General features: G+C 38.1%; 1 protein-coding gene across 6 annotated transcripts in view; it reads right to left on the minus strand.

Annotated features, from left to right (window-relative positions):
- The window catches only part of LOC145663966 (uncharacterized), a 193,913-nt gene that overhangs the window by 75,514 nt on the left and 92,152 nt on the right, over positions 1 to 26,247 (minus strand). For all 6 annotated transcript variants that reach the window (XM_081730201.1, XM_081730199.1, XM_081730202.1 and 3 more), the window contains exons 5-8: positions 9,077 to 9,222; positions 8,144 to 8,422; positions 6,083 to 6,229; positions 295 to 582 (exon numbers count right to left, since the gene is read on the minus strand). In XM_081730201.1, coding sequence (XP_081586327.1) covers positions 295 to 582; positions 6,083 to 6,229; positions 8,144 to 8,422; positions 9,077 to 9,222 — 860 coding nt within the window. The remainder of the gene's footprint in view (positions 1 to 294; positions 583 to 6,082; positions 6,230 to 8,143; positions 8,423 to 9,076; positions 9,223 to 26,247) is intronic.

Below are 26,247 nucleotides of genomic sequence, written 5' to 3' on the forward strand. Positions count from 1 at the left end.
TTAGTGCTTTCGCAGCTGTTACAGACCCAAGTAAAAACTTTTGGAGTAAGAAGAAAATAAAAATGTGATTCTGCGCAGCAACTTGGTTAGCATCTTCTGACTTAGTTGCCTCAGAGAGTGGAATCAAAGATTAGTGATGCCGAAATATCGGACTAAAATACAATGCAATTTCAATGATGCCGAAATATCGGACTAAAATACAATGCAATTTCAATTTCATTTTACATTACTGTGCAACCGTACAAGATATACGAATAATAATGCAGCAGGAAATTAAAAAGGAAAATTACTCACCTCTAATTGTTTAGTCAGATCTTTCACCTTTTCTGAGCGTTCTTTCAGTACAGAATTCTGGGATTCGAGATTCCGCAGCTGATTCTCCAATTCACTTAACCGAGACACTTGGGACTCTAAATGAATTATTTGCTTCTCACAATGAGATAGTTTGTTCCGCAACATATCATTCTCTTCATCTCTCGCTAATTTAGTTTCCCGAAGATTACGAAGTTCAGTACTAAGTGATGTATTAAGTTTTTCTTGCTCTTGTATCTGACTATGCAACTGGTTGATGGCTTCTTCCTCCTATAAAAAGAATAGCAGAGAGTCATCAATAAATTACAATAATTTGTTTTAAAAAATTGCTGTTTCATCGAAAAGCAAACAGCACTTCACATTTCAAGGTTATTCGTGTAGAAAGAAGTGCTGCACGCAACTAATGAAGTATTTGGTACTTTATGCTTATATATATATATATATATATATATATATATATATTTGGTCTAGGAATTAATTCGTGCGGGTGAACAAGAGATGGCGCAACGAACGGAGCGTCCCACAGTTCCGTGTATCCACACATGTGTTGCAAACCCCTGTCATCGCGTATCGTTCGTAGTATAGGGCAGTGGATTAAAGCGTCAACAACACCAGTTTGTAGTTAAGTGAACATGGCGCAATTTGTGCCTGATAAAGTTTTTTGCGGGGTGTCCTGCTGCATTACTTTAACATGCAGAAAACTGCAACTGAAAGTCATCGTATTTTGGTGGAAGTGTATGGTGACCATACTCTAGCTGAGCGAACGTGTCAGAAGTGGTTTGCACGGTTTAGAAGTGGTGATTTCGGCTTGGCAGACCAAGAGCGAGCTGGACAGCCAAAAAAATTTCAAGACGAAGAATTGACAGCATTGCTCGAGCAGGATTCGTATCAAACGCAGGAACAACTCGCAGCAGCATTAGGCGTTGATCAAACAACAGTCTCCAAACGCTTGAAAGCCATGGGAATGGTTCAAAAGATGTCACATTGGGTTCCACATGAATTGAAAGACAGAGACGTTGAAAGACGAAAAACCATTTGCGAATTGCTGCTTCAACGACAGAGCAGAAAGGGGTTTCTGCATCGAATTATTACGGGTGATGAGAAGTGGATCCATTACGAGAACCCTAAACGAAAAAAGGCCTGGGTGAAACCAGGTGAACCAGGTCCATCACAACCAAAACGAGATATTCACTGTGCAAAGGTTATGCTGTGCATATGGTGGGATATGAAAGATGTGGTGTACTATGAGCTGCTGCAACCGGGTGAAACTATGAATGGAGAACGTTATCGACGACAATTAATGCGTTTGAAGCAAGCTCTGGCCAGAACACGACCAGAATGGGAGAACAGACATGATAAACTTATTGTTCAACATGATAACGCTCGCCCACATGTCGCAAAACCGGTCAAAACCTATTTAGAAAATGTCGGATGGGAAGTTTTACCCCACCCGCCGTATTCACCAGACGTTGCTCCTTCGGACTACTACTTGTTCGATTGCATGAACAACGATTTGATTGGACAGCGGTTTACTTCTTCAGAAGATATCGAAACATGGGTCTCTGACTGGATCGTTTCCAAGGATGAGGACTTCTTTCGCCACGGAATCCGTACATTGCCTGACAGATGGGCGAAAGTGGTGGCTAGCGATGGACAATATTTTTCTTAAGGTATTTATGTATTTTGTGTTTGTACTACAGCTTCAATGTGTGCGTACCAACCGCACGAATTAATTCCTAGACCAAATATATTATATATATATATATATATATATATATATATATATATATATAGTGCTGCTAGGAACTGAAGCAAGTTTTCTTATCAGCAGTAAAACTGTCAGAAGGGCATTAGCGTCCACGCGTAGTCTGTCGATGAGTCGAATGTTGCCATCACTATAAAGAGCTAGCCGCTTTCTACCGTTCCCAAGATAAACAACGAAGACATGTTGACAGAATACATATGTATTATTTCATTCAATACTGTTAACCAATAAAAAAATAGAAAATTAACAATTCAAAATAGGGAGAAAATGAAACTTATTCAACGAAATAATGTTTTCTCGTATCAAAGCACCTCAATTATCACATGATGCTGGGTCAGCATACAAATATCTTATTACTCCTACCGGGAACAGAACCAGGGGCCACTCTCACCGAAGTCGCACGCACTAATAAATTTGGCTAAGTAGGAGCTCAGTAATAATTTAAAAAAACTTGAAACATCTAATTTACCAACAGCTCTTAAAAATTAATAATACGATACATAACGAATCTGCTGAATCTTACGTAGGATTAAAGATAGAGTTTCTGGGAAGTGTTTCTTTTAACATGACTTTATAATAGACACTAGTTATTTATTCTGATAAACTATAAAAAGAACTTCGTAACATTTGAATAGAGCATACTGCAGGTAAGTAGAATTCATTTTCGATGTCACTGTACTAAGGAAGAGGGTGCTTGAACCTCTTCACTCTCCACACGTGCCTACCGCCATACACAACAATAATCAATTATACACTGAAAATATCCAAAGTAGGAAGATCTTGTCACTTAAAATGTATTGCTTATTCCCTTTCGTCGCTACGGGAAACACACAAAAGCTTAAACCGGAAGTTAAGAAGTTCTGTTCTACCCGACATAATTCACATCAAAGCACTGTGTGTCTTATCTAAACACCATAGAGTACTTAAAATATATATTTTGCATATATATTGTCAAATAACGTACGTGCTAGCTGCAAAGCCTAACCACCTTAATACACGTAACTGAATTATACTATAGTGTGAAAAGTGCGGATGCCTGAAGTAACAAGAGCTGTCAGATACTACTGCGATAACCGCAATAAGGCTGGCCATACTGAAAGTACACTGGATTTCTTTCTCTATTGCAACGGCAATGATGGAAGTTACTTACAAAGAAGGATTTATGGTAGAGGCTAGTAAACCCTTCGAGGAAAAAGTTGGTTTAGCTTGTTGGTAAATTTTTAGTTTTCTTTTTATTTAACTTTTATTTTGACTTTTATTCCTGAACACGGGAAAAACTTTTTAGTAAAAAAATTGAACATAAAATAATGGATTAATTAGTGTAATTTTTACATAGAACATTACTGGTACACATGTTTCGCAATGAACTATATCGATTTCCTTACGTATTTTCCTGTTTCTATAAAACAAACAAAAACAAACAAAAAAATCTCGTCTGATTTATTTATTTATTTATTTTTAACGAACAGAAGACAACTTGGTGTGTAAATTAAGTGTCAGAAACCTAATTTAAGTTAGTCCCCTGTATTAATATATGGCTTTAGGTAGTGTTCGCCATACGCTTAACAAAATAAAATAACCATAATCTCCGTAAGCTACCATGGCAAGAACAGCTGAAACTATTCATAAAACTATATACACATAAACATTTATGTGTATTAAAAATTGCAGAAATTTCAATTATACGAATTTCACAACTTATATTTTGTTAAATACTTACAAAACGCTATGAACTAAAATGATTTAAAAAATAATCAGTATTTTCTCACCGATTTCCTCAATTCAGACAAAAATCCTGACATGCAAATCATACTCTAAAACCTAGAAATTACTTTGCCTACGAAAAGTAGATTTTTAGTTTAACGTCCCCTTCAGCAGCGAGACTATATGAGATGTGGACCTAACGTGGAATCCAAACCTCATGAGCTCCCGCGGGGAATCGAACCCGGGTCTCCCACGTCAAAACCGCGTAGCCACGAAGGAGCTCATTTGCCTACGAAAAGATGAAAATTACGGACGTATTTTTATCACACTGAAGGAATAAAATATTCATAGTATTCAAAAAATTTTAGTTCTTATCTTAGAGGAATGCTATTATATTATTATTATTATTATTATTATTATTATTATTATTATTATTATTATTATTATTATTTCAAGTGTCTCATTATTCAATAATAATGTATTCTGACGTCACAGACTTCAGTAATGAATTGTTCAATAAAAACTCTTGACACTCTCCCATTCACCCACGGAAGTACAAAATGTCTATGTATGTTCTATAGAAACACAGTGTGATAAAATCCTGGGATTTGAAAGCAAGTGTAGGAATTGAGAGCAAATGTTGGATGTGGTCAATAATGTTAGGGTTCTACTGTATGAGGTTTAAGAGCATCATGACCACCATCTTGAAAATCGCCATCTTTGATTTTTTTTTCGAAAACTTTAAATGAAAAGGGAGAGTGTAACACATCGTTTTAACTGGCTTTTCTCAGAAAGTGAACAATGAAATTATTCTTGACTTAATCTTATTTGTTCAGCAAATACAAACCGCCGAATTTAGAACATTTTGAAACATAATGTTTTGTTATTCTGGCTTTTCACGTGATTCAGCATGGCGTTAAATCTTCAAGAACAGCTCGTGATAGTGCTCATACGTAGTATCAAAGGATAATAGCGGAGTTGAATGTGCGTCACCCAGAAAAAGCAAATACCATACGCAGCCGTTTTTCAGATACTGAAAGAACTTAAGGAGATGGAGCTGTGTACAAGAAGAAATGCTCTGGATGCTCATGGTCGGTCGCCAACATCATCACGGCACGTGCGGCAGACATTGTGCCGAGTCCCAAGCGTTATATCAGTGTATATTAGGCATAAGTGAAGATGTATGAATTAATGGCGCTGTATATCAATAAGTGGTATTCCTACAAGCTGCAATTGTCATAATACCCAAGATAGAATAAACGAGATACGCGGGTAGTGTTTGCACAATAAGGACTAGCTCGGTGCAGTGAAAATAAAAAATCTTAACTTTTATGTCCCATGGTTATGCCAGCTAGGCTAAAGGAAACGGAAGAACCCCGAGAAAACCCACGCACACGGTGTTTGTTCACCACAAAGCTCATTCGGCGTCAGTTGGGATCGAACCAAGGATACCATGCACCATAGGTGAACGCTCTGCCACTGAGCTACCGCGGCCCTCTCGGTGTAATGAAGATCCAATGTCTTCTCGATATGCGTTGTTTTAGCGGAGCGGTCACATTCTTTATCCGGGATGAATTAATAAATAAAACCATCTTATTACTTTGAAGGCAATTCACCGTGTGAACATGGGGCACACGAACTGAGGGCCCTGTGTTAATTTATTTAGCACTAACTTAATCACGATACTAGGATATTCCCGGTAAATGTGTTTGCCCTCACTCCTGAATCCTCAAGAAAAGCTTTCCGACTTTTTCAGCACTCTAGCGGCCCCCATATGCAATGTTGGAGAGGTAAGAAAATAATTAAGACCAACAATTTTCGAAGTGTTGGACAGCTCGGCGAGGATTCATGAGTAGCCAGCTCGTTCACCAGATTCCATGTCTCCTGACATCTAGCTATGATGTATTGTTAAAAAAAAAAAAAAAAAAAAAAAAAAAGCGATGTATACTATCTCCAACAACACGTTATGCGTGTTGGTTACCCAGGGTCAGGAGGACTCTACCTGCAAAATGATCGCCACTTTGAAAACATGTACAATGTCTAATCCTAATTTTAGTTCTCCATGTCTCGTAATAAAATAACAGTAAGTAGTAGTTAGCTTAAAATGTCATATACTTCCCTTTCCATTTACAAATTTTGAGATGAGTCCAAGATGGTGATGCTCATGATCCCAACCCTATTACTTAGGCTACATGGAACATTTAATCTCAATCTCAAATTAAACAAGTGTCCAGACTTTTGACAGAGCAGCGGATTGTTTTAAAGACAAACTCTGAAGTAATGCAGAAAAACTGAATGTACCTTTCGATGTTGTTCACTTAAATGGGCTATATTGAATTCCAGCTGTTGTCGTTGATGAAGTTCCTGCTGCAACGCCGCCTGAGCTTGACTGTTTTCTTCTTGAAGCTTCCTTACAAGCAGATGCTCCTCATTCAACTTCGTCTGGATCTACAGAAAAACAACAAAACATTTGTAAGTGTTCTCCAACACTACCCACGCACCTCCATACATAAGCTTCGTACTTACCTAAGTTATGCAAAAAGATCCTATCAACAGTGTCAATTACAAGTACCATGGCAAATGCTAATAACACTGTTCTATATATATATAAAAAAAATCAAATATGTGTTTAGTTTTTCTACACCACGAATAATTTAAGAGTAATCAGGTTTTAATTTATTTGAACCTTTTTATATAGTCCTAGCCAGTGTGTTCACATAGTGATAGGGAGGTTGATTGAAATTCAAGAAAAAGATTAGAATATTTAGAGAGTAACAGAAGGTAATATCTAACAATGTTTACATACAAGTATTTATCCAGTATTCAAAAGGAATTATTTACAAAGAGTAAACAATATTTGAACAGAATATCTTATTTCGTCCCTTCGTACTGAGTGTCCTTGTTTCGAATTATTGTCCAGCAGTATTATGCCAACATTGTGGGGATCGATTTTCTTCATACTGTTTCCCCCATAGTCTTTATGAAACTCTTTCCCGCGATCATCCGATATATTACTGCAACTTTCTGGAAAGAAGTCCAAATTTGAATCTCTGAAATGTACTTTCAAAGAAATGTCGCATTATAAATTTCTGCAACCTTTGCCTACTTGATTCAAAATTCTTTGTATTTAGCATCTCTTCCATTTCCAAGGATAATCTTTCTCGACGAGGAAAAATTAAACTCTTCCAAGATAATACGTATCTCTCAACTCATGAGGTATGCTTTAAGATTGCAAACATAATTATATTAGATGCAATCTCTCTTACTTGTATTTCACATTTACATTCACAACAGCAATTAACAGTAGACACAAATTAACAAAATGTCTAGAACCTTTCTTGCCAGAGAAATCATTCGAGGAATATTTACTATCTAAAGATCACTTGTTTTAAAAACTACTGTTATATACTCTCAGTTAATGTTTCGAATTCAGCTCTTATTAGCCACATACAAAATTGATATCAAATAGATTTTAATAAAAATAATTTTGAGTTTATTGAACATTGTTTATCGAAGCCAATAATTTTTAAGTGGAGATGTGTAGTCAGTATATTAAGAATCCTACTGTCGCTGTATCCAATATTTCTTTCATTCAAATAACTCCTCATACTTTAACACAACGCTGGGTGAACACTGCATTGTCAACATCATTCGGTCACCCACCTAAATATTGCGCAGACTTAGTGCTGGTTGATTTTAGTCAGCTCACGGGAACTGGTAACTTAGCGCGGCTAAAATGTTGAGATCAGATACCTTTATTTAATAATAACGTGCTCTACACATGATGCAGCTAACGTTCAGTTATTGATTTCTACCATTTCAGTGTAATTAACAAATCATGCATATTTTATTTTATTAACGTGGTGATATTAAACCATTCACTTTTTTTTTAATACTGCAATTAATGGATGATTAACCACAGCAGTATATGCTAGATTAGATTTTCAGTGAAAAGTGCACTCGAAAGTTCCTTAATGCTCAACTCATATAAACACTGAAATGCAGCTACGACAGACCATTGTTGTTATCATGAAGTGTGTTGAGACTGTACCCAAGCGCAGACGCAGGCTTCACCCACAATAACAGTATTTTTCAGTCTACATCTAGTGTGCTATTTGATGCCGCATTGTAATATACAACTTACATGTACTTGTATGCTAAATGGGCTAAGTTTTGTGCTGCACCCTGTCTTTACAAGAGCGTGTAAGAAAATAAAGAGGACACTTAAAATTAAATGTTCACGCAAGGTGGCAACTCCCTTCGTCAGTTCATAGCGCGTCCCAGGGATAAAAGACCTCCCCAAAGTAGGGAAACGCACCACAAAATAATACCTTTAACACACAATGAAAATAAAAATCTCACCTGCTGTGCTTGTGCTTGCAAATTCTGTTTTTCCGCCACGTGAGCATCGTTGCTGTGTTGTAATCGCGCATGCAGTGCTTGTATTTCCTGCTGTTTGGCAACAAGAGATTCTTCCAGTTGTCTGTACGTATGCGTGTAACGTGATCGTTCCGCATTGTACTCGCTGCGTAACTCCTTCAATCGTGCCTGGACTGCCTGTGAAGCTTCTTGCTCTTCTGCGAGAGCGCGCTCCTTCTCTTGCAACTGTTTCTTCAGTTTCACCACGGGATCCTGACGACCCTAAACAGAAAAACAAATAAAATATACTATCTGGTTTTAGTTGAGGTTTATGCAACTTCCTTGTCAGAAGCAACAGTCGGTAATGTAATTCAATCAGAAAAGCATACACTATCCAGATAACTAAACCATAACTAAATAACGAATGATTAGGATAGCTGCCGTAGTACTTGATGCTGGAAATAGCACAGAAACAGACATATGAACCTGCAGCCTTAACTGCAACCCACTACATTCACCAGCGCAAATCACTAACTTACAAGTAAATACACCTGAATTGGCATTCGCATCTTTACAACATTTCTGCTTGAAAATTTCCTGCCCATTAATTTCCAACAACGAAATATGTACTTTTAAACAATCAATTCCTGCTTTTTAAAACTTATTTTACTAAAACGAAAAGAATAATTACTATTAGTTTATTTTAATAAAGCCTATATGTACACAGTGGCGGTTCCTGATGGAAGTCACATTGATAAAACAAATAAAATGTTAAAAGCTACAAGGTAACTTTAAGGTTTTATTATTTACCGATGTAACTTCCTTCCAATGCACCTACAGACAAGAAGTACACCACAGTGAGGAAGCACAGTATAAAATATACATCTATGAGATATAAGTAAAATATCGACTTAATATGATCAAATCAAAACGTACCTCTATCCACTCGGAATCTCCCTGAGCAGATCCCTGCTGCTTGTTGAGCAAAAGGTCAATCAATATTTGGATTTCAGAACGAGATAGCTCTGCTTTGCGAACAAGTGGTACCAAAAGATTAACATTGACAGCTTCTCTATCTCCACCTGAAATTACAAAGGAAATATCACTTTATTAATATATATACAATAAACATCAAAATATACGTATTTATCAAGGTGAATTTCGCTAACATAATCGGTCATCGTTACATAAAGCTGACATTACTTAACAATGTCAGCGGTTTTTACACGATTTGACATTTTTAAAATTTATATTTTCGTAAAGTTGTACGGCTACAGGAAATGAACTTTTATTTCTCCTCCCCAATAGCCAACCTTGCTTCACCAATTCTTTTTTTTTTTTTTTCCTATGAGCCTTATAAGACCGTAAGGCCGTCAGTAACTATGTACGTCTGTTCATCCGTTACTCCACACAATAACTTTTGAACGAAAGCGAATGTTTGAATTCTGTTTATTGCAATAGACAGCAAGAACAGTTGTCTCGGCAGAGTTTGTTAATGGAATCAATCGTTAACATTTTCATGGATAACCACGGGTAACAAAACTGACTGCAAAAATCAATCAGGAATTAGGAATTAAGATTTCTGGGCTCTCGGCATCGAACGCCATTTAGTACCGGTAACGACCTGAAACTACAATCACTACAATCACAGTCCGAAGAGATCCCCATAATCTCAACATCCCCGGTTGGGTTAATCCAAAACTATGATCACCATCGCTGACACGGTAAGTGGCCCCGCTTGGCATAGTTGCTAACCTCTCGCCTGTCGTGCAAGCGGACCCGGATTCGATTCCTGGTGGGGACACTCGGTCGAAAACTGTACAAGCTTATTCAAAACAGCCATTCTGAGTGACATTTTCCTCATCCGTTCCAGGCAAATGCCGGGATACCTAAGATAATGTCCCAGGCGGTTCCTTCCTTCCGTATTCCTTTTTTCTCATGTAGTGTGATTGTCGAGTGACGTCATCCCTCATACAAGACGGACTATCATGGCTACATATGCCGAAAGCAGAAAAATATTGCTTCTAATCCTAAGTCAACATACTAGTGCGAAAAAGATGGTGTAAAGAACATAAAACAAGAACTGCCGATGACTGGAGGGAAGAGTAACAAGGCTCAAAGAAGCATATGCTCTGGACTGTCAACGGTTAGCCACAGAGAATGCTTTGTGTTGGTGAGGTTTGCTATCTGGAAATTTACGTGACCAAAAAAATGAAATGAAATCTTTGAGTTTTACGTCCCACGGTTATGTCGGTTAGGCTAAAGGAGATGGTAATGATGAGTAATGAATGAAATGGTGGAATAAAGAAAGTGGGAGGAAACGGGAGAACCCCGAGCAAACCCACGCACACGGTGTTTGTCCACTACAAAGTTTACTTGGCGGGGGCTGGGATCGAACCCGGGACCCCAAGCACCAGAGGTGAACGCTCTACCACTGAGCGACCGCGGCCCCATTTACGTGACCAGATGTACCCTGTGAAACATACGTTGTTCCGTAATAACAGTAGCTTTTCTGGATGACAATGCGCCAATACGAACTTGAGAAACAATTTCAATATTTCCCTTGGGCCGCTCAATCCCCCGACTTGAATATTACGGTCGATCTTAGAGTAGCGTAGTCGGCGCACATTTTCACCTCCCTCATCGCGGACGCAACTGAGCGCTGAAGTGCACGAAGAATATGCCACTTTCTTCTAGAACAGTGGTTTCCAACCTCGGGCGCAAGTTACTGACAGAAATACACTGTGGAATAATAAATAAAAGACCACTTGTATCGATCGTTTACAATTTAGCTTAAGCAAACTTCACAGGAGATATACGTTTGATTGCTCTCTTTCTATATGACCAGTAAGAGAGAGACCACGTAGAACACACAAGGGTAATGATAGAAGTACCCACCCTGACGTATAGCTGGCGAGTGTTGTTTGAAAAATATAACTATGGTCGACAGTATTAACCTTATGACGCTTAAGTTTGAAGCTTGAAGACGCTAGTTTGCTTAGTTTTTGTTTGGCAGCCATCAATGGTCAACGCTCTAAGTGAATTTGTAAACATGGATATAATGGATATTGTAGCATGATACAATACTTTCGTTTGAAAGGTCTCAGTGCAACCAATATCAAAGCCGAGCTAGATTCTACTCTGGGGGTCTGCTCCTTCCTTTACACTAGTAAAACAATGGGTGGCACAAGCTGTACTAGTTGCAAAGACGAACATCGAAGTGATCGACCAAATGAGGTGACCACACCAAATATGAAGAAAATCTACAAAATGGTATTGGCTCAAAGTGCGCGAATTAGGTGACAAGGTAGGCATTTTAAAAAATGCTGTACATCACACTGACTAAAAACTTGGACATGAGAAAGCCAAGGTGCGAGATAAGTGCCGCATTTGCTCACAATGGAGCAAAACAACATCGTGAGGACGTTTCAATCAAGAGTTTGGCGATGCTTCACAGCAATAAAGCATATCAAGAGTTTGGCGATGCATTGAATCATAGCCATAGATGAAACATAGGGTCCATCACTTCACACCTGAGGCGAAAGAACAGTCATTCTCATGTATTCTAAGACAGTTCTACCTGCTGGCAAGGTCACGACGTCAGTTTTTTGGGATGCGCGTGGGATATTCAAAAAGGAAAGAAAAAAAAAACTTATTGGAGCGTCTGAGTGATTAAATAAGCAAACACGACAGCATTTGGTGAAAAAATATTTTGTTATGAAGACAATGCACTAGTACACACATCCGTTAACGCAAAGGCCAAAATCAATCAGTAGAAGTTCGAACTGTTCTCCCTTTTTCATTTGTTTCTAGTCACTTACCTGGGATTAGTACATCCAAGTGAAAAAAAGAACTTCAGGCACGTTTGGATATTGATATTTGTAATTGTAATAATAGTAACAAGACTTATTACTTGGCTTTCGAGACAATCGAATTTTTTTTATTTTTTTTTCTTTCTTTACGTTGGCTTACTTTACCTTGATTTTACACTTTCAAATTTCATCCAATTTTCCATCAAAAGTATCTGTAATTCAATAAGGAAATAATTATATATACGGTAATTAAATTTAAATTCATCCTACTCTAATATGGACCATGGCAAACACTTTATCATTTTATATCGTAAAGATCAAATCCACTGGTATTGAACAGAGTGGTGCTTGAGCGATTGACCGTAGAAATTCAAACTCCGATTAATGATAATTTCACAGCCTTGTTTTGTTATAAGTGGAAACACTTTAGTCAGTGGAGGTGAGAGTATGTATCATGGATTAGAATGGGTCATGGTAGGTGGTGGTTCAGTGGGTCATTGTTCAAGTTTTCATTGACCCACGCAATCTCTGGTTTGTGTGATAGTCAAGTGTGTAGTTTTATTCAATATCAGTATTTTATTCAACGGTCACTGGACCAGCTTGTAGTTGAAACTTCTCATATAGTAAGTTAAATTTATTGAATTATAATACTGCAAGCCTTTGCTTAACCATTATAGAGATGCAATACAATTTGGGGTCTATAAAATGATGATTTTCGTTTTAACATGCTTTTTTGTTATGCGACAAAGGCTCGGTCCCGTGGTGATCAGGAAGTCTACGGGAGGTTGGAAATAGAACTGGTAACCCACATTAAGCATGTGAGAGAATATGGCTTTGGGTAACAATTTGGTAGCTCTAGGGGAAAATTCCCCCGAGCCACCCTTGAAATCATCACTGGCCTCATTGAACGCGTCTTTATAATTAATTTCAGGCATAATTTTAATATTCTAACACAAATAGTACTATATTTTAATAATACACTAGCAATGACATTCCATTCTAGTAATACTAAAATTTATGTAAGTACTCGTTTAGATGTAATGACTACAGGCATGCGTACTTTTTCCTTCCTTAATCTTCTTATTTACAACACCAACTCAAGCACGTAATCTGGTTGGTTGATTGAACTTTTAACTTCCCTCTTCAGCATCGGAAGGCACTTTTGTTTAATGTAGAATCTGAACCACTACTTGAGTTTGTATCCGAAGTATCTCAATCGAGAGTAGAACCCCGGACCACGTGCATAACAAGCAAGCGTGTTAGCCATCTGCCGAAGAAAAAGAACGAGTACGCAAACTGTGAAGTCAATAATAACATATACTGAGCTCTTTACGCTCATCTAGTGGCTAGCGTGTTCGCCTTTTGGTGCACATGGTCCGAAGTTCGACTCCTGGTTAAAAGCATTGAACTCATTATGGTGGTTTGGATTCCTTCTCAAACTGTAGGTCCACGTCTCATATTGCTTCGGTGCCCAAAGGAGGCGATAAATTAAAAAAAAAAAAAAAAAAAACTATTCTCCTGATACTTCCAATTTGTCCAGAAAGGATGACACGTAGCTCACGCCCCCTTCTCCCCACAATGCTTCATCTCGATGGGCTTACCTACATACCAATCTATATATTAAAATGTTAGGTTTATACGTTTGTGGACGTTTGTATGTTTGAGGACAATTCTTTCGATAGTGAGTACCATAGGCTATAGAAAGATGCCGTTTTCACTGATCGATTACAAATTTTGTGTAGACTGTTGTTTTAATTGAATATTTTTAAAAAATATATGGCCGTTATTTCTTTATTACATTTTTGGGGGGTACACTGCAAGTGTTCATTTTTTTTAAAAGAAAAACTATCATATCCTACGAGTTATATATTCCAACCTCACATAGTTGTATACAGGGGTCGTATATATCTCAGGCGTTTGTTTCATTGCCAAATGATGAAAAATGAAGGATAACAATTTCTCCAATCTACGATGAATCATTATTGTTTAGAGTGTTTTGCCCAATGAACACCATATAGCACTGACATTATAACTAAGTATGTGTCTAATGTATTTACTTATTTCATATTGCATCCAAGAAAAAAGGAAACACTGATCATATATGAATTAGATACTCCAACCGGAAGTATATTCAAATCTTGCAAACGTTGCGAGATATTGAAAAAAGTAATTGAAAAAAATCTCCCCTTGATGGTACCCCTTGCCTATTTTTATCAGAACATCTTTCACTTTATCTGTAAAGGGACATGTACAGATGTTGTGAGGAATGACAAGGAGATTCATGCTCGTATGTGAATGATGCGCTGTGTAGAGAGCACAGGTTCAGCTAGTACTATCGAAAAAGTAAAAACCGCAATCTATGAGTATAAAAAGCTATTATTTTATACACGAAACTGCGCAATGAGTATACCTTATGTAGTATACTTTTATTTTCGGGAAACCGCTATATCTAAACATGCACAAGAAATCAATTTAAAATACTGTCTCCGTATTACCCTGGATTAATAATTTTGAAATAATGTCAATCCTCAGTTTTCAAACCCACTTATTACATAAAATAAAGACTACCAGATTAAGATTGTCTCGATTTAGTTCAGACAGTAATTCTTTTTTGGTTCTAATCCACTTTTTTTTTTTTCCTAGTGAAGTCGGGACGCGGAAACATCCCTGTTTTTATCCAAAAACAACAATATTTATTTTTAAACAGAAATAAGTACGGGAACTACCCAGTAGTGGTAAAGAAATTCAAAGGAAAATATAGCAAGCAATCACGGTGCAAAATTATAACAGTCGAAGTGGAAGAAAGCGGGCGAGACAGAATTAAAAATAATAATAATAATAATAATCGGACTGTTTTGTTTTTGTGTCAAGTATGGTTACTTGAAGTGACTAGTAATTTCAGTGATGGCATCACCAAATGTATTACATATTATAAGTATATAACGTAGTACACCTTTGGCAAGTTTCCCGATTTCACGCTCTGAAAATATGGTATTTTACACAAAACGCATTACTGGAAAAAGGAAGAAAACAGCAGGCAGCTAAAAACAAAGAATTCGTAAATCCAATTAGGTGAACAAGCTCAAACAAGTTCTTCCCATTGCATGTTCAATGCTCAACGTTACGGAAGGATTTGTTATTATCTATCCACACGTAGTCATCTTTCCTTTTTCCGCCAACAAAGCATGACGGTCGCCAAAGGACACAGTATAAGGCTAACTTTTACTACAATCAATCAATACAAAATGATAAACATACAAACATGTGATATCCTGGCTAACATTTCACTTTTTAATGTGTTCTGCCAGAGATTAGAATTCTCTTACATAATGTAACATATTGCAAATGCATTAATCATGTTGTTTATTGTTGTGTTCACGTTTTGAGTATGCCCTTCTCCTTTTTTAAATTTATTTGAAAGGCAACAAACATATTTCATACTTTGAAACTACTGAAAAATTACAAAGCGAAACTTACAATATTTCCCCTTCCTGTATTTATACGAAATGTGAAAAGTAAGATGTTTGGATTGTACACTAGTTCTGCAGTGTATGAAGAGTACTTATGTCTTTATAGTCGAAACTAGGCTTTTATCAAATAGAACAGCGATTTCGAAGGCGATAATAATAATAATAATAATAATAATAATAATAATAATAATAATCAAATGTCCAATTTTGACTACAAGCTTCCCAAGAGTCAAACGTTGACTATGCACATACATACACACGAGAAAACCATTTTGCTATATTCTCTTTCTTTGTTAGGAGTGTACTTTTTTCCCTGGTATTGAGATAATACGAAATATAGTGTATCCGAATGATATACGGATTCACCAATATTCGAACCCGGCATTCCGCTTCAAACGAGGGAAAGCTAACAATTCCGCAAGACGAAACCTTGATGCACAAGTGATTTCACAACTTCGTTAAACGTCTTGCTTCAATAACTCATTCCAAGTACTCCTGCATCCATTGACGCCAATCTCTCTTCAATATTGGGGGGCGGACGGGTAAGACCGTCCCCATATATATTTTATTTTAAACGATGTTCCAAATATTTAAGGAGTTGAAAATCAAGGTTGTGAAGGATCAGGGGAGAAGAGTTGTCTTCTTCATAGGGAGGTGGGCAGATTTGAGGCTTATTCTGGAGGGATATAAGACCCCTATTACAGTAGATAAATTTGATTTCTGAGGTGAACCTGTTGTATATTATACAGCAAGGGACATCAATTTTATCTCACTTTCCTTTGTGGCAGTCGGACAATTCACATTTCTCCCCAAAAACTTATTTCAAATTTGATTATTTGGGGGGGGGGGGAACAGTCTCTTCCAGTTCGAAGATTGGGGAGCATGTCCTCCTCATTCCCCCGGGATTTGCACCAGTACCTGCATCCGTAGAAAACTTGCAGAAATATTTTATTACCTCTAGGAACTGGTAGGTCCATACGATACCTAATGGCTAACGTTAAGTGGTTTCTTTACATATGGTCCTCGGTGGTTCGAAACCCATTTTAATGGAGATAGTAAGTTTTACCTCTATTTTTCATATGTTTGAATTTATTCCGAAAATTTAAAAATAATCCTATAATGTCTCAGCGTAATTATTTCTTATTCTTTTCAGATCAGCAATCTTACGATTGGTTTAAAGCAGTTTTTCATGCTTCCCTATCTGAACTAGAATTTTCATTTCCATGTACTTTTTCTTTCCTATTTTATGTATTATTTGGTCTGCATATTTCAATCGCGGACTTCCTTCTGTCATTCCCTCCATTAGCAAAAAGAATGATTCTTTCATGGCTCATAATGTGTCCAACCAATTATCCTATCTCTTCAGTTCGAAATATTAGTCAGTACATTCCGTTCTTCTATTATTTCTAATATCCTTTCATTTGACACCTTATCCATCCACCTAATTTTCAACATTCTTCTATAGCACAACATTTCGAAGTCTTACATTCTGTGTTTCTCCGCTTCTCCTTGAGTTCATGCCCCACATCCATATATCGCCACACTCAACACATGCTTTCATCAACCTTTTCTTCAGTCCGTTGTCGATGTTTCCTGTTACAAGTTCTTCGCCTGAGCTATTCTTGATTGTCTGCACCTACTACTGCTCGTCATTTTACTTCCTAAGCATTAGAATTTCTGTGCCTCTACCACAAGAATATCTCCTATTTGGATCTTGTTATTACTGTTTTCCTTATTATTTCTTTTATACGAGGGCGTAACAGACGTTTTGAAATAAAAAGTAACAGAATGAACAAACCAAATTGTATCATATACATGTGAAAAGTATACTCTTAAGCTATTTTTCCACATAATTGCCATGCAAATTAAAGCACTTACCATACCGCGCCACAAGTTTTTCAATACTGTCGCAGCAGAAATCCGCCGCCTGCGATTTCAACAATTGGCTTACACCGGCATGCAATTCGGCTTCAGCATCAAAAGCGTTATGTACCGAGCCATGTCTTCATCGCTAGGAAAGGGTGGTAGTCGCTTGGCGCCACATTCGGGCTGTATGGTGGGTGGTCAAACACCTCCCGTGAACTGGAGGACCTCATCGTGAACCTTGCAACGGCCATTTTGAAAATCAATGCACCACTGCCTCACTCACCCTTTACTCATTGTTCAATGTCTGTACACTTCACACAGTTGGCGATGCATTCCAATTGGCTTGTGGTTTCTTGCCAACAAAAACCTGATTACAGACCGCACCTCACAAGAGGCGGGATTTTCAATTGCAGCGCACATTGTAACACGTCACAGAAATCATAGTAAGAGCGTCACAGTCCTCACGCTACCACAGCTGGATGCGTACTTAGTAGCAACATTCTGACACCAAAATGGCGACTCTAGCCCCACCCATTGCCGCGATCTGGTACTTTCTGGACAGTCCTTGTAGAACATCTCATAGCTTCTGTTTTCCTCTTGTTCATCTTCATCTGAATTTACTGCTAGCATCCTTTGCATTCCTGTCAGATCAGTCTCATTTTTTTCTTCTTCATTGTATACCAACATAATACCGTCCGCAAATCTAAGCGTGTGTATTTTTTGCCAATGAGTGGTTATTCCTAGGCTGTGGGTATCCTTGATTTCTTTCATTGCTTCTTCAATACGGAGATTACACGAAATAGGTAACAATGGGCATCCTCCTACATAGTTTGTTTTGTCGATACATCTACCATTGTCAAGAAACATCTACAAACCAATCATGACACAGGCTTAGACGCCAACCCGAACACGTATGAAAAATGAAATCTTTAAGTCCCACGTTTATGCCGGTTAGGCTAAAGGAGACGGTGATAATGAGAAATGAATGAAATGGTGGAAGGAAACGGGAGAACCCCGAGAAAACCCACTAGCACGGTGTTTGTCCACCACAAGTCCACACGGCGCGAGCTGGTATCGAACCAGGGATCCCAAGCACCGGAGGTGAACCCTCTACCACTGAGCCACCACGCCCCCGACCTGGACACGTATGAAGCCCATATCAAAAATATTAACTTACTCTAGCGTTGTCCACGACACAAGATTTGACGCTGTCTGATCTCGAAAAGGTATCCTGAAAGTGCAGTCTAGTCTCGAAACGTAGTAGAAAGTTACAGTTTTCTTCCTACAACTGACTACTAACAATAATAATACGTACAGTCAAACTTTGCATGGAGGTAGATCTTGACTTGCTTAGTACGCATATTAAACATTTGTCTGTTAAGATCCTTGATTCTCGGGTTGTAGGTTACCAAAATTTTAAATTGGACTCACTCAAACTTTCGAAAAAAATAATTAAGAAGCATTGCAGGAAAATAAGGGAGAAAATCTATTAAACGTTAGTGGTTAAATCAATTACAATGGTTATCGCAAAAGCATTTATACGAAATGGGAAAGAAGCAAGAAATTGTGAAATATACAAGTGGAAAGTTAGCACGTATGTAAATGTTACATGTAGAGGGTTGTATGAACATACATAGCCCCATCAGTACGTGAAAAACGGATATAATGAATGGTTCATTTTTTCATACGTGTTTTACTCGAATTACAATATTACAGGTACAATTACAATTATGCATAAAACCCTGAAACACACACCACTACCATCTAAAGTCCTTCGAAGTTGTTTCCCAAAGAATCCACCACACACTCGCTGCTAATAAACATAATTCGAGGTAAAACAAGCATTTAATGTACTATTCGTTTTATTCTCTTTTTTTTCGTGCTTTATCCTGATGGAGACACGTACACTCATGTCCAAAATTATTGTCGCATGCAGGGGCGTCATTTAGGGGGCAGGGAGGGGCATTTGCCCCCCTGAGTTTGAGATTTATATAGATTTTATCAATAGAATAGTAGCAAATCAGTGAAAAACGCGAAATTTTACTTATATCAAGGGGTCTTGACCCTCAAGCCAAATTTGAAATGACGCTAGTGGTCGCATGTCTATAAATATGTTGTTGTAAGAATATAATTTGATAACGAGTTCGCCCGGTATTTCTTATAATGTTACCGTAGTATGCGTATAATTAGCAAAGACAGGTATGTGGCAAATTTCATGTCAAAAGAGCAGTAAATAAGAACAATAAAATGAAAATAAAACTTTCTTGTCCATTTAGCAACATTTTGTTTTACTCATTCTAATTTTCGTATTTATAAGTCTCTTCCTATGAAATTTACCACAAATATTAGTTTCCCGATTATACATATAGTATCAGTAATAAAAGTGCCCTGCAAAATCATTATCAAATTATATTCTTACAAGAAGACAGTTATAGATATGCGACAATCATTTTGGACATGAGTGTACGTTCATCAATCTCCCTACATGTAACGTTTATTTCACAATGTCTTGCTTCGTTCCCTTTTTCATACAAACACACACACACACACACAAAAAACTATAACTTTTGCGGTAACCCTCGTAGCACGGCCGGTTCTACCATAAGAAACACTTGCATTGGCATGGGGCGGCAAAATCTGTCAACTATATTTTTAAAATAAATATTTCTTGTTGGGAACTGGCTTCATGACGATGGTAGTTAAATTTACTAAGCTGACCTATGCCATGTAGTTAGTTATCACAGTTTTGATACGAAAGCTACTCTTGTCTTTGTCACAAACAAGTTCTTTATCATTGAAGCTAAAAAGAACTTTTAAATAATTAACAGTTGTAGAAGGAAGGTCAAGAAAAAAGATTTTTAAAAAAATAGTTGCATTGGAACTCCAAACTGATATATTGAGATTGAAGTTCGATATTGAATTCTATAAAAAGCATTACCATCTTTCCTCTTCAAGTGTGATTGCTTTATCTTTTAGCACTGGCGCAAATTCCGGGGGGATGAGGAGGATATGTCCCCTAAAATTTTGGAACCGGAGAACTGTCCCTCCAATGATCTGATTTGAAATGTGTTTTTGGGGGGAGAAATGTGATGACTTGTGTCCGATTGCCATAAAGGAAAATGAGATAAAATTGATGTCCCCCCAGAATAGCCTCAAATCTTCCCACTTCCCAATATTGAAGACAACTCTGCTCCCCTGATCCTCCACAGCATTGTTTCTCAATTTCATACATATTTTGATTTTAAAAAAAGAATGGTTTTATTCGTACCCCCCCCCCCCATGTTGAAGAACGATTTGCGCCGGTCTTTCACTAACATAACATGTATTATTAAAAGAAAAAAACAGACACAGTGAGATTGTATTTCTAGTACTTAGATCTTTCTGACTTCGAATACTTTTTTCCTTCCCTTTCGTTGTTGACGATGGGGATAACACTTAAAATCGTGTCTTTTACGATTTGTTCTTGCTGGAGCAGACAGGTGGGGGAGGAGGAATGATGCCATTGCACGGACGACAAATTGCCTATATATCTGCGAAGGACATCTTTTTCGTAACCAGAAAACTCGTGAAGTTCATTACTATTTTTCTTATTTTCTAAATGAAAAAAGGGAGGGGCTGACAAGCATAATAGGAATCACCCCCTATAACACGATGCTAAAAAGAGAAGTGAAACTTCTTTTTTTGATATGTTGTATTAAGAGGATTTGCCGCAATTCCGCGAAGCAAGAAATGAATTTCCAAGAATTTCTATTCGATTATATCATTTACAGTGTCTCGTCTATTAACATCCCTGACATTTTGTTGAAAAAAAAAAAATCTTCCTTTCCACAGTTTTATTTGCAATCATTTAACACCAACTATCAAACAATCAACCAGAAACAATACGGTATTTTGAAATATTTAAGTTACAGAGAATATATTCTCAAATGCACATTCCTCAAAGTATGACGTGTAAACATTTTTAACATTTGAACAAAAGCGCACAAGAATTTATTGATATCGTAATGCCTCCAGAAATTGTTTTTTGTTTAACAAGAAATGCTTTCGGTTTGACCACATTCTTACGAAACCATAAAAACGACAATGAATATGGAACAGCTTTCCAAACATATCCATTGCACAACTCCTTAAAGGACATTCTTTTCTCGAAGCCTGTATATTGCAGTTAGTATGTTTCTAAGAAACATGGGACAAAAAAAAAAAAAAAGTCTTTCAGAGTTATGAACCGCCGAAAATTCACGTTTCGGAACGCTCTGTCTTAGAAACTACAGGACCGATCCCAAGCGGTCTAGGGAATTACAAAGTAACTAGTATGTGCTCTATCTAAATATCTATGTTCTACCGTGGTCCTTATCGTCGAAACGAACTGTAAAAAGGAAATTGAGGTATAGGGATATTCCTTTAAGTACTAATGGCGCATTCACTTCGCCGATAACGGATGATGGTAAAACATGGATATTTAGATAGATCGCATACTAGTTCCTGTGTAATTCCTTAAACTGCTTGGGATAGGTCCTATAGTTTCTAAGGCAGGGCGTTTCAAAACATGATTTTTCGAATTTTCGGTGGTTCATAACTCTGAAAGGAGACGTTTTTGTCCCATGCTTATTAGAACTTTTTGCTTTCATTTCATATAAGGAATCACCTCTCAAAGTTTGTCGGTGGAGTTATCTACTTATCTACCACCCTATATATATATATATATATATATATATATATATATATATATATATATATATATATATATATATATATATATATATATATATATATATATATATATATATATATATATATATATACCTAGTTATATCAAATACTGTCACAAGTTTGAATGTGAATAACACAGTATTAACACCACGGCAATTTATTTCGGTCATGTTTTACAGTGATATGCTGTGCACCTGACGCAAGATTCAATTTTCGAAATGTCTTCTCCTGGGCTTGATGCAGGCACGAAGTCTGTCCGGCCACTGGTCAATGGCATTACGCACCACGTCCATGGGAAAACTGTTCACTGCTCGGGTCAAGGAATGTTTCAGACTGGCGACAGATATATGCCGTTTATGGGAGATCTTTGCCTGAAGGACTGCCCAGTTTGTAGTCCAACGGATTAAGGTCCGGGCTGCTAGAAGGTCAATCAGCGGTAGAAATGAAGTCGGGGACGTTCTGTGCCAGCCAGTCCTGGATTGTTTTCGCTTTGTGGTCTGGAGCGGAATCCTGCTGGAAGGTCCACCTTTCTCCAGGGAACATGGTAGCAGACAGTGGTTTCACTATAGGTGTTAGCACTGGCTGGTACACCTTGGCAAATGTTTTAACACCTTTTCGCAAAAATGCAGCTGGGTTGTGCCTGAGTAGCTCACTCCCCACCAAACCATCACTGAGGAGCAGGATGATATGGCTTCTGAACCCTTGGAGCTGCCTCAGCAGCTGCAGTAGATGACGTGGCATATACGCAGTCATTTTAGACGTTGTAGGCCTGCTCAATAGTGAACACCTTTCACCGTCAGTGAACAGAATCTTTCTGTGCAGATTGTTGGCGTAACGCCGCAACAGTCGCTTTGATTTAAGGACCCTCTGCGACATTAATGTTTGGGTCAGAAAGTGACCAGTCCGCTTCTTATACGCTCGTAGATGTAGGTCACTCCTGAGCACACGAAACATGGAATTTCTGCTGATGTTCATCTCAGCAGCCATCACACTGTATTCGAACAGGATTTCTTCGAATTCTTGCTGCGACTGCTTTCTGGACCTGCGGGGTTCGTACCGTCTGCCGTCTGGTCTGCCACTCCTTGCGCGGTCAGCTGTCGTTCTAGTCTCGGTGTATCCCTGTATGGCACGATACACGAATCTCTTGTTAATTTGTAGGGGTTTCAGGAGGTTGCTCTCACCTGCTGTCTTCCCGACCTTGTGTAGTGCAATTACTGCTACACGATTTTCGTAATCGTCCCACTCCATCAGAACACAGTACAATATCAACGTATGTCATGAAGAGTCAAACACACACTACATGCATCTTCCACTTTATACACAGATGGCAGCACTGTGCCACTCCGGATGCCTACAGCGCCACTCCAAACTTTGTGACAGTATTTATAATATAACTAGGTATATTACGTCTGGTATTTACCAGGCAACCAAGAAAGTTTGTGCGGTTTCTATAGCTGCCGCTATTTTTCGTAGGGTAGTAATAATTTCTGCCGCCAGGGGTACCTGTATGTGACAGTTTCTGAATTTTGAATCATTGGCACGTCGGCTAACGTAGATAACAGGTCGCACTTAACAGTTCAAAATCAAGTATTCGCAGTGAACCATGTCTGTGTCGAACGCAGTAATCAGGGCTTGTTTACTAGATGAGTTCAAGTTGGGTACAATTCGTGAACGGACAGCTCAAAAGTGGTTTCAGACCTGTTCGATCGGCGATGAGACAGACAAACCTCGATCGTGCAGACCAAAATCTCTCGATTTGGATCAACTCAACTGAAGAGGATTCAAGTCAAACGTGTCAAAAACTCGCTCCACGATTTGGGGTAAGCGATGAAACCATTCGTGTGCATTTGCATGAGCTTGGAAAATCTGGAAACTGAGTAAGTGGGTCCCTCACGTGCTGACTGCTGCGAAACGTATCCAATGACTGAACATTTGCTCTTCCTTGCTGACTAGGAACAACAGCTGTCCAATTTTGGACCGTGTGATGAAAAGTGGGTAATGTATAATAACAAAAAACGCTCGTACCATTGGCTTTCGTCAAATTACTGCATACCTTTAAGTGCAAAACCTGCTCTTCATCAGTGGAAGGTGATGCTGTGTATGGTGCACTACTGCTGGGATTGTGCATATGAGTTCTTGGAAAGTAGTAAAACCATAACCAAAGAGGTGTACTCAGTACAATTGCAGAGAGTAGTCGAACTGCTTGCCAAAAAAAATTTTTAAAAAAATGCACTAGTGAATAGGAAGGGAGTTCTTTTCCACCAAGACAACGCTAGAATTCATACAGCAAAGATGACACTGGAAGTGATTTCTTCTCTCGGCTGGGAACTTCTGCCACATCCAGCGTATTCACCAGGCATTGCTCCATCAGACTACCATTACTATTATTATTATTATTATTAGAGGAAAGTACCTAAATATGGAATACCGTTCCATTTTTTGGCAACTGTAGCTCACCTTACACGATTCTACATATGAAAAAATGTGTGTGCATTCTGTGCACATATGGTAATAACTTCTGCCATTTAGAGTCAGTCAATAACAAAAAAGAGACCCGAAAAATAAATAAAAATCAAAACAGTACAAATTTGCTACTCGAAAAAAAGTGCTCTAAATATGGAATACCATAAACAACTCTCATGAAATATACCAGAATCTTTTACATGCTTCTAGCATAAGTATGCTAAATAAAACAAATGAAGCTGTCAATACAAATATTTTAATTACGTGATATAAAGGTGCGAATATTCCAAAAATTATTTGAAAAATGCAAAAAATGCAGTAAATGAGCTGCAAAGTTACAAAAAGAAACAGAAGCAAAGAAGCAAAATTTGCAATGTGACATTTTTTTTTTTTTTTAGAGTTGTAAATTTAGGTAAAAGAAAAAAAATATTATATATGCTGCCTAGTGTTAGATATGCTGCAAAATGTCCAGTGAGAAATCTATGTCTATTTACAGAAGTCAGAGATATAAACACCTTTGTCATATCCAGCACATTCATTGTGAACCCAGGATTGGCACATCATACATATCACCCATTTTTCACCGCCTTTATCTTCAGAAAATTTTGATGAGCAGAAGAGGCACTCAGCGTCTTCTTCTGTGTCTGGTTGATCATTATCGGGAATGCTACTAAACGTTGATGATTGATCATCATATGCGCATATGGACATAGATGTTTCGGAATCTGAAGTTTTTCTTTGGGGACGACTGTCATCACATTTGTTTCGTAACGTGCTTTTCGTGCATTTCTTAATTAATTTTACCTTTTCTTCTGTTGCATTCTTGTGTTTCTTACCCTTCTTTTGCACTGTTCTTCATTTTTAATTGTTTTCCACTATCGACAGCTTTCACAGACTTCTTTAACTGATTTTTGTAAGGTGATGAAGTAATTATGACTACAGAGCCAGGGCCAGCCTTTCTTAATCGACTGTCTTCCCTCTTCTTCACTGCGGGCACTAGTGATATTCGCCATGGAGTTATACTGCTGCCAGATGATTCACATGCTGAAGCTTCAATGGCGATTGGACAAGCAGAGGTAGGAGAAAGGTTGTCTGAAATATATGGGAGAGAAGTGTTTGATATGATTGATGTAGAAGGAGGAGGGAGTCCAGGTGAAGGTTCAGAGCCTAGTAGTGGTGTAGAGGGGAATAGAGATCTCGTGAAGATTCAAAGCCAGGTACTGATCTATATTGTGCGTGCTTTGCTTTAAGAAAGTCACTATCATTGAAAATGTAGGGATTGAGGGGCCAAATTCCCGTCACTCTAAAACCATTAATGGCGTTTGAAGCAGTTTGTGCTTTCACGTACGCTTTTCCAAAGAGTTCTGCTACTTCAAATGCAGAGAGGCCGCACGCAACCGTCTTCTGTCCTAGCAGTTCTCATCCAAATCCTGATCTCTTCACTGTAGTACGTTTTAAGGGACTCATGAAGGTTCTGCCAAGAAGCTGCTGTCTGTGCGACGAATGTGGAGGAATACACAGTATGGACACATTATTGCTTCTCGCCAAATATAAAACTTCTAAATTCCTTGAGTGGGCATAATGGCCATCAAGAATGAGCAACAATGGAGATTCTTCAGATGGCCTTGTGTGTTTAATAAAATGTCTGGACCATTCAGTGAAGAGATTACTCTGTACCCACCCAGAAGGATGACGCGGTCCAATAGATCCTTCAGGAGCACCGCGCATGAGCTGATTTGACCACTTTGTCCTTGGAAATATTAGCATGGGAGGAACATAAATACCC

Source organism: Thermobia domestica, chromosome 11 (assembly GCF_964235325.1).
Source record: "Thermobia domestica chromosome 11, izTheDome1.hap1.1, whole genome shotgun sequence".
In the NCBI taxonomy this organism is placed as follows: Eukaryota; Metazoa; Arthropoda; class Insecta; order Zygentoma; family Lepismatidae; genus Thermobia; species Thermobia domestica.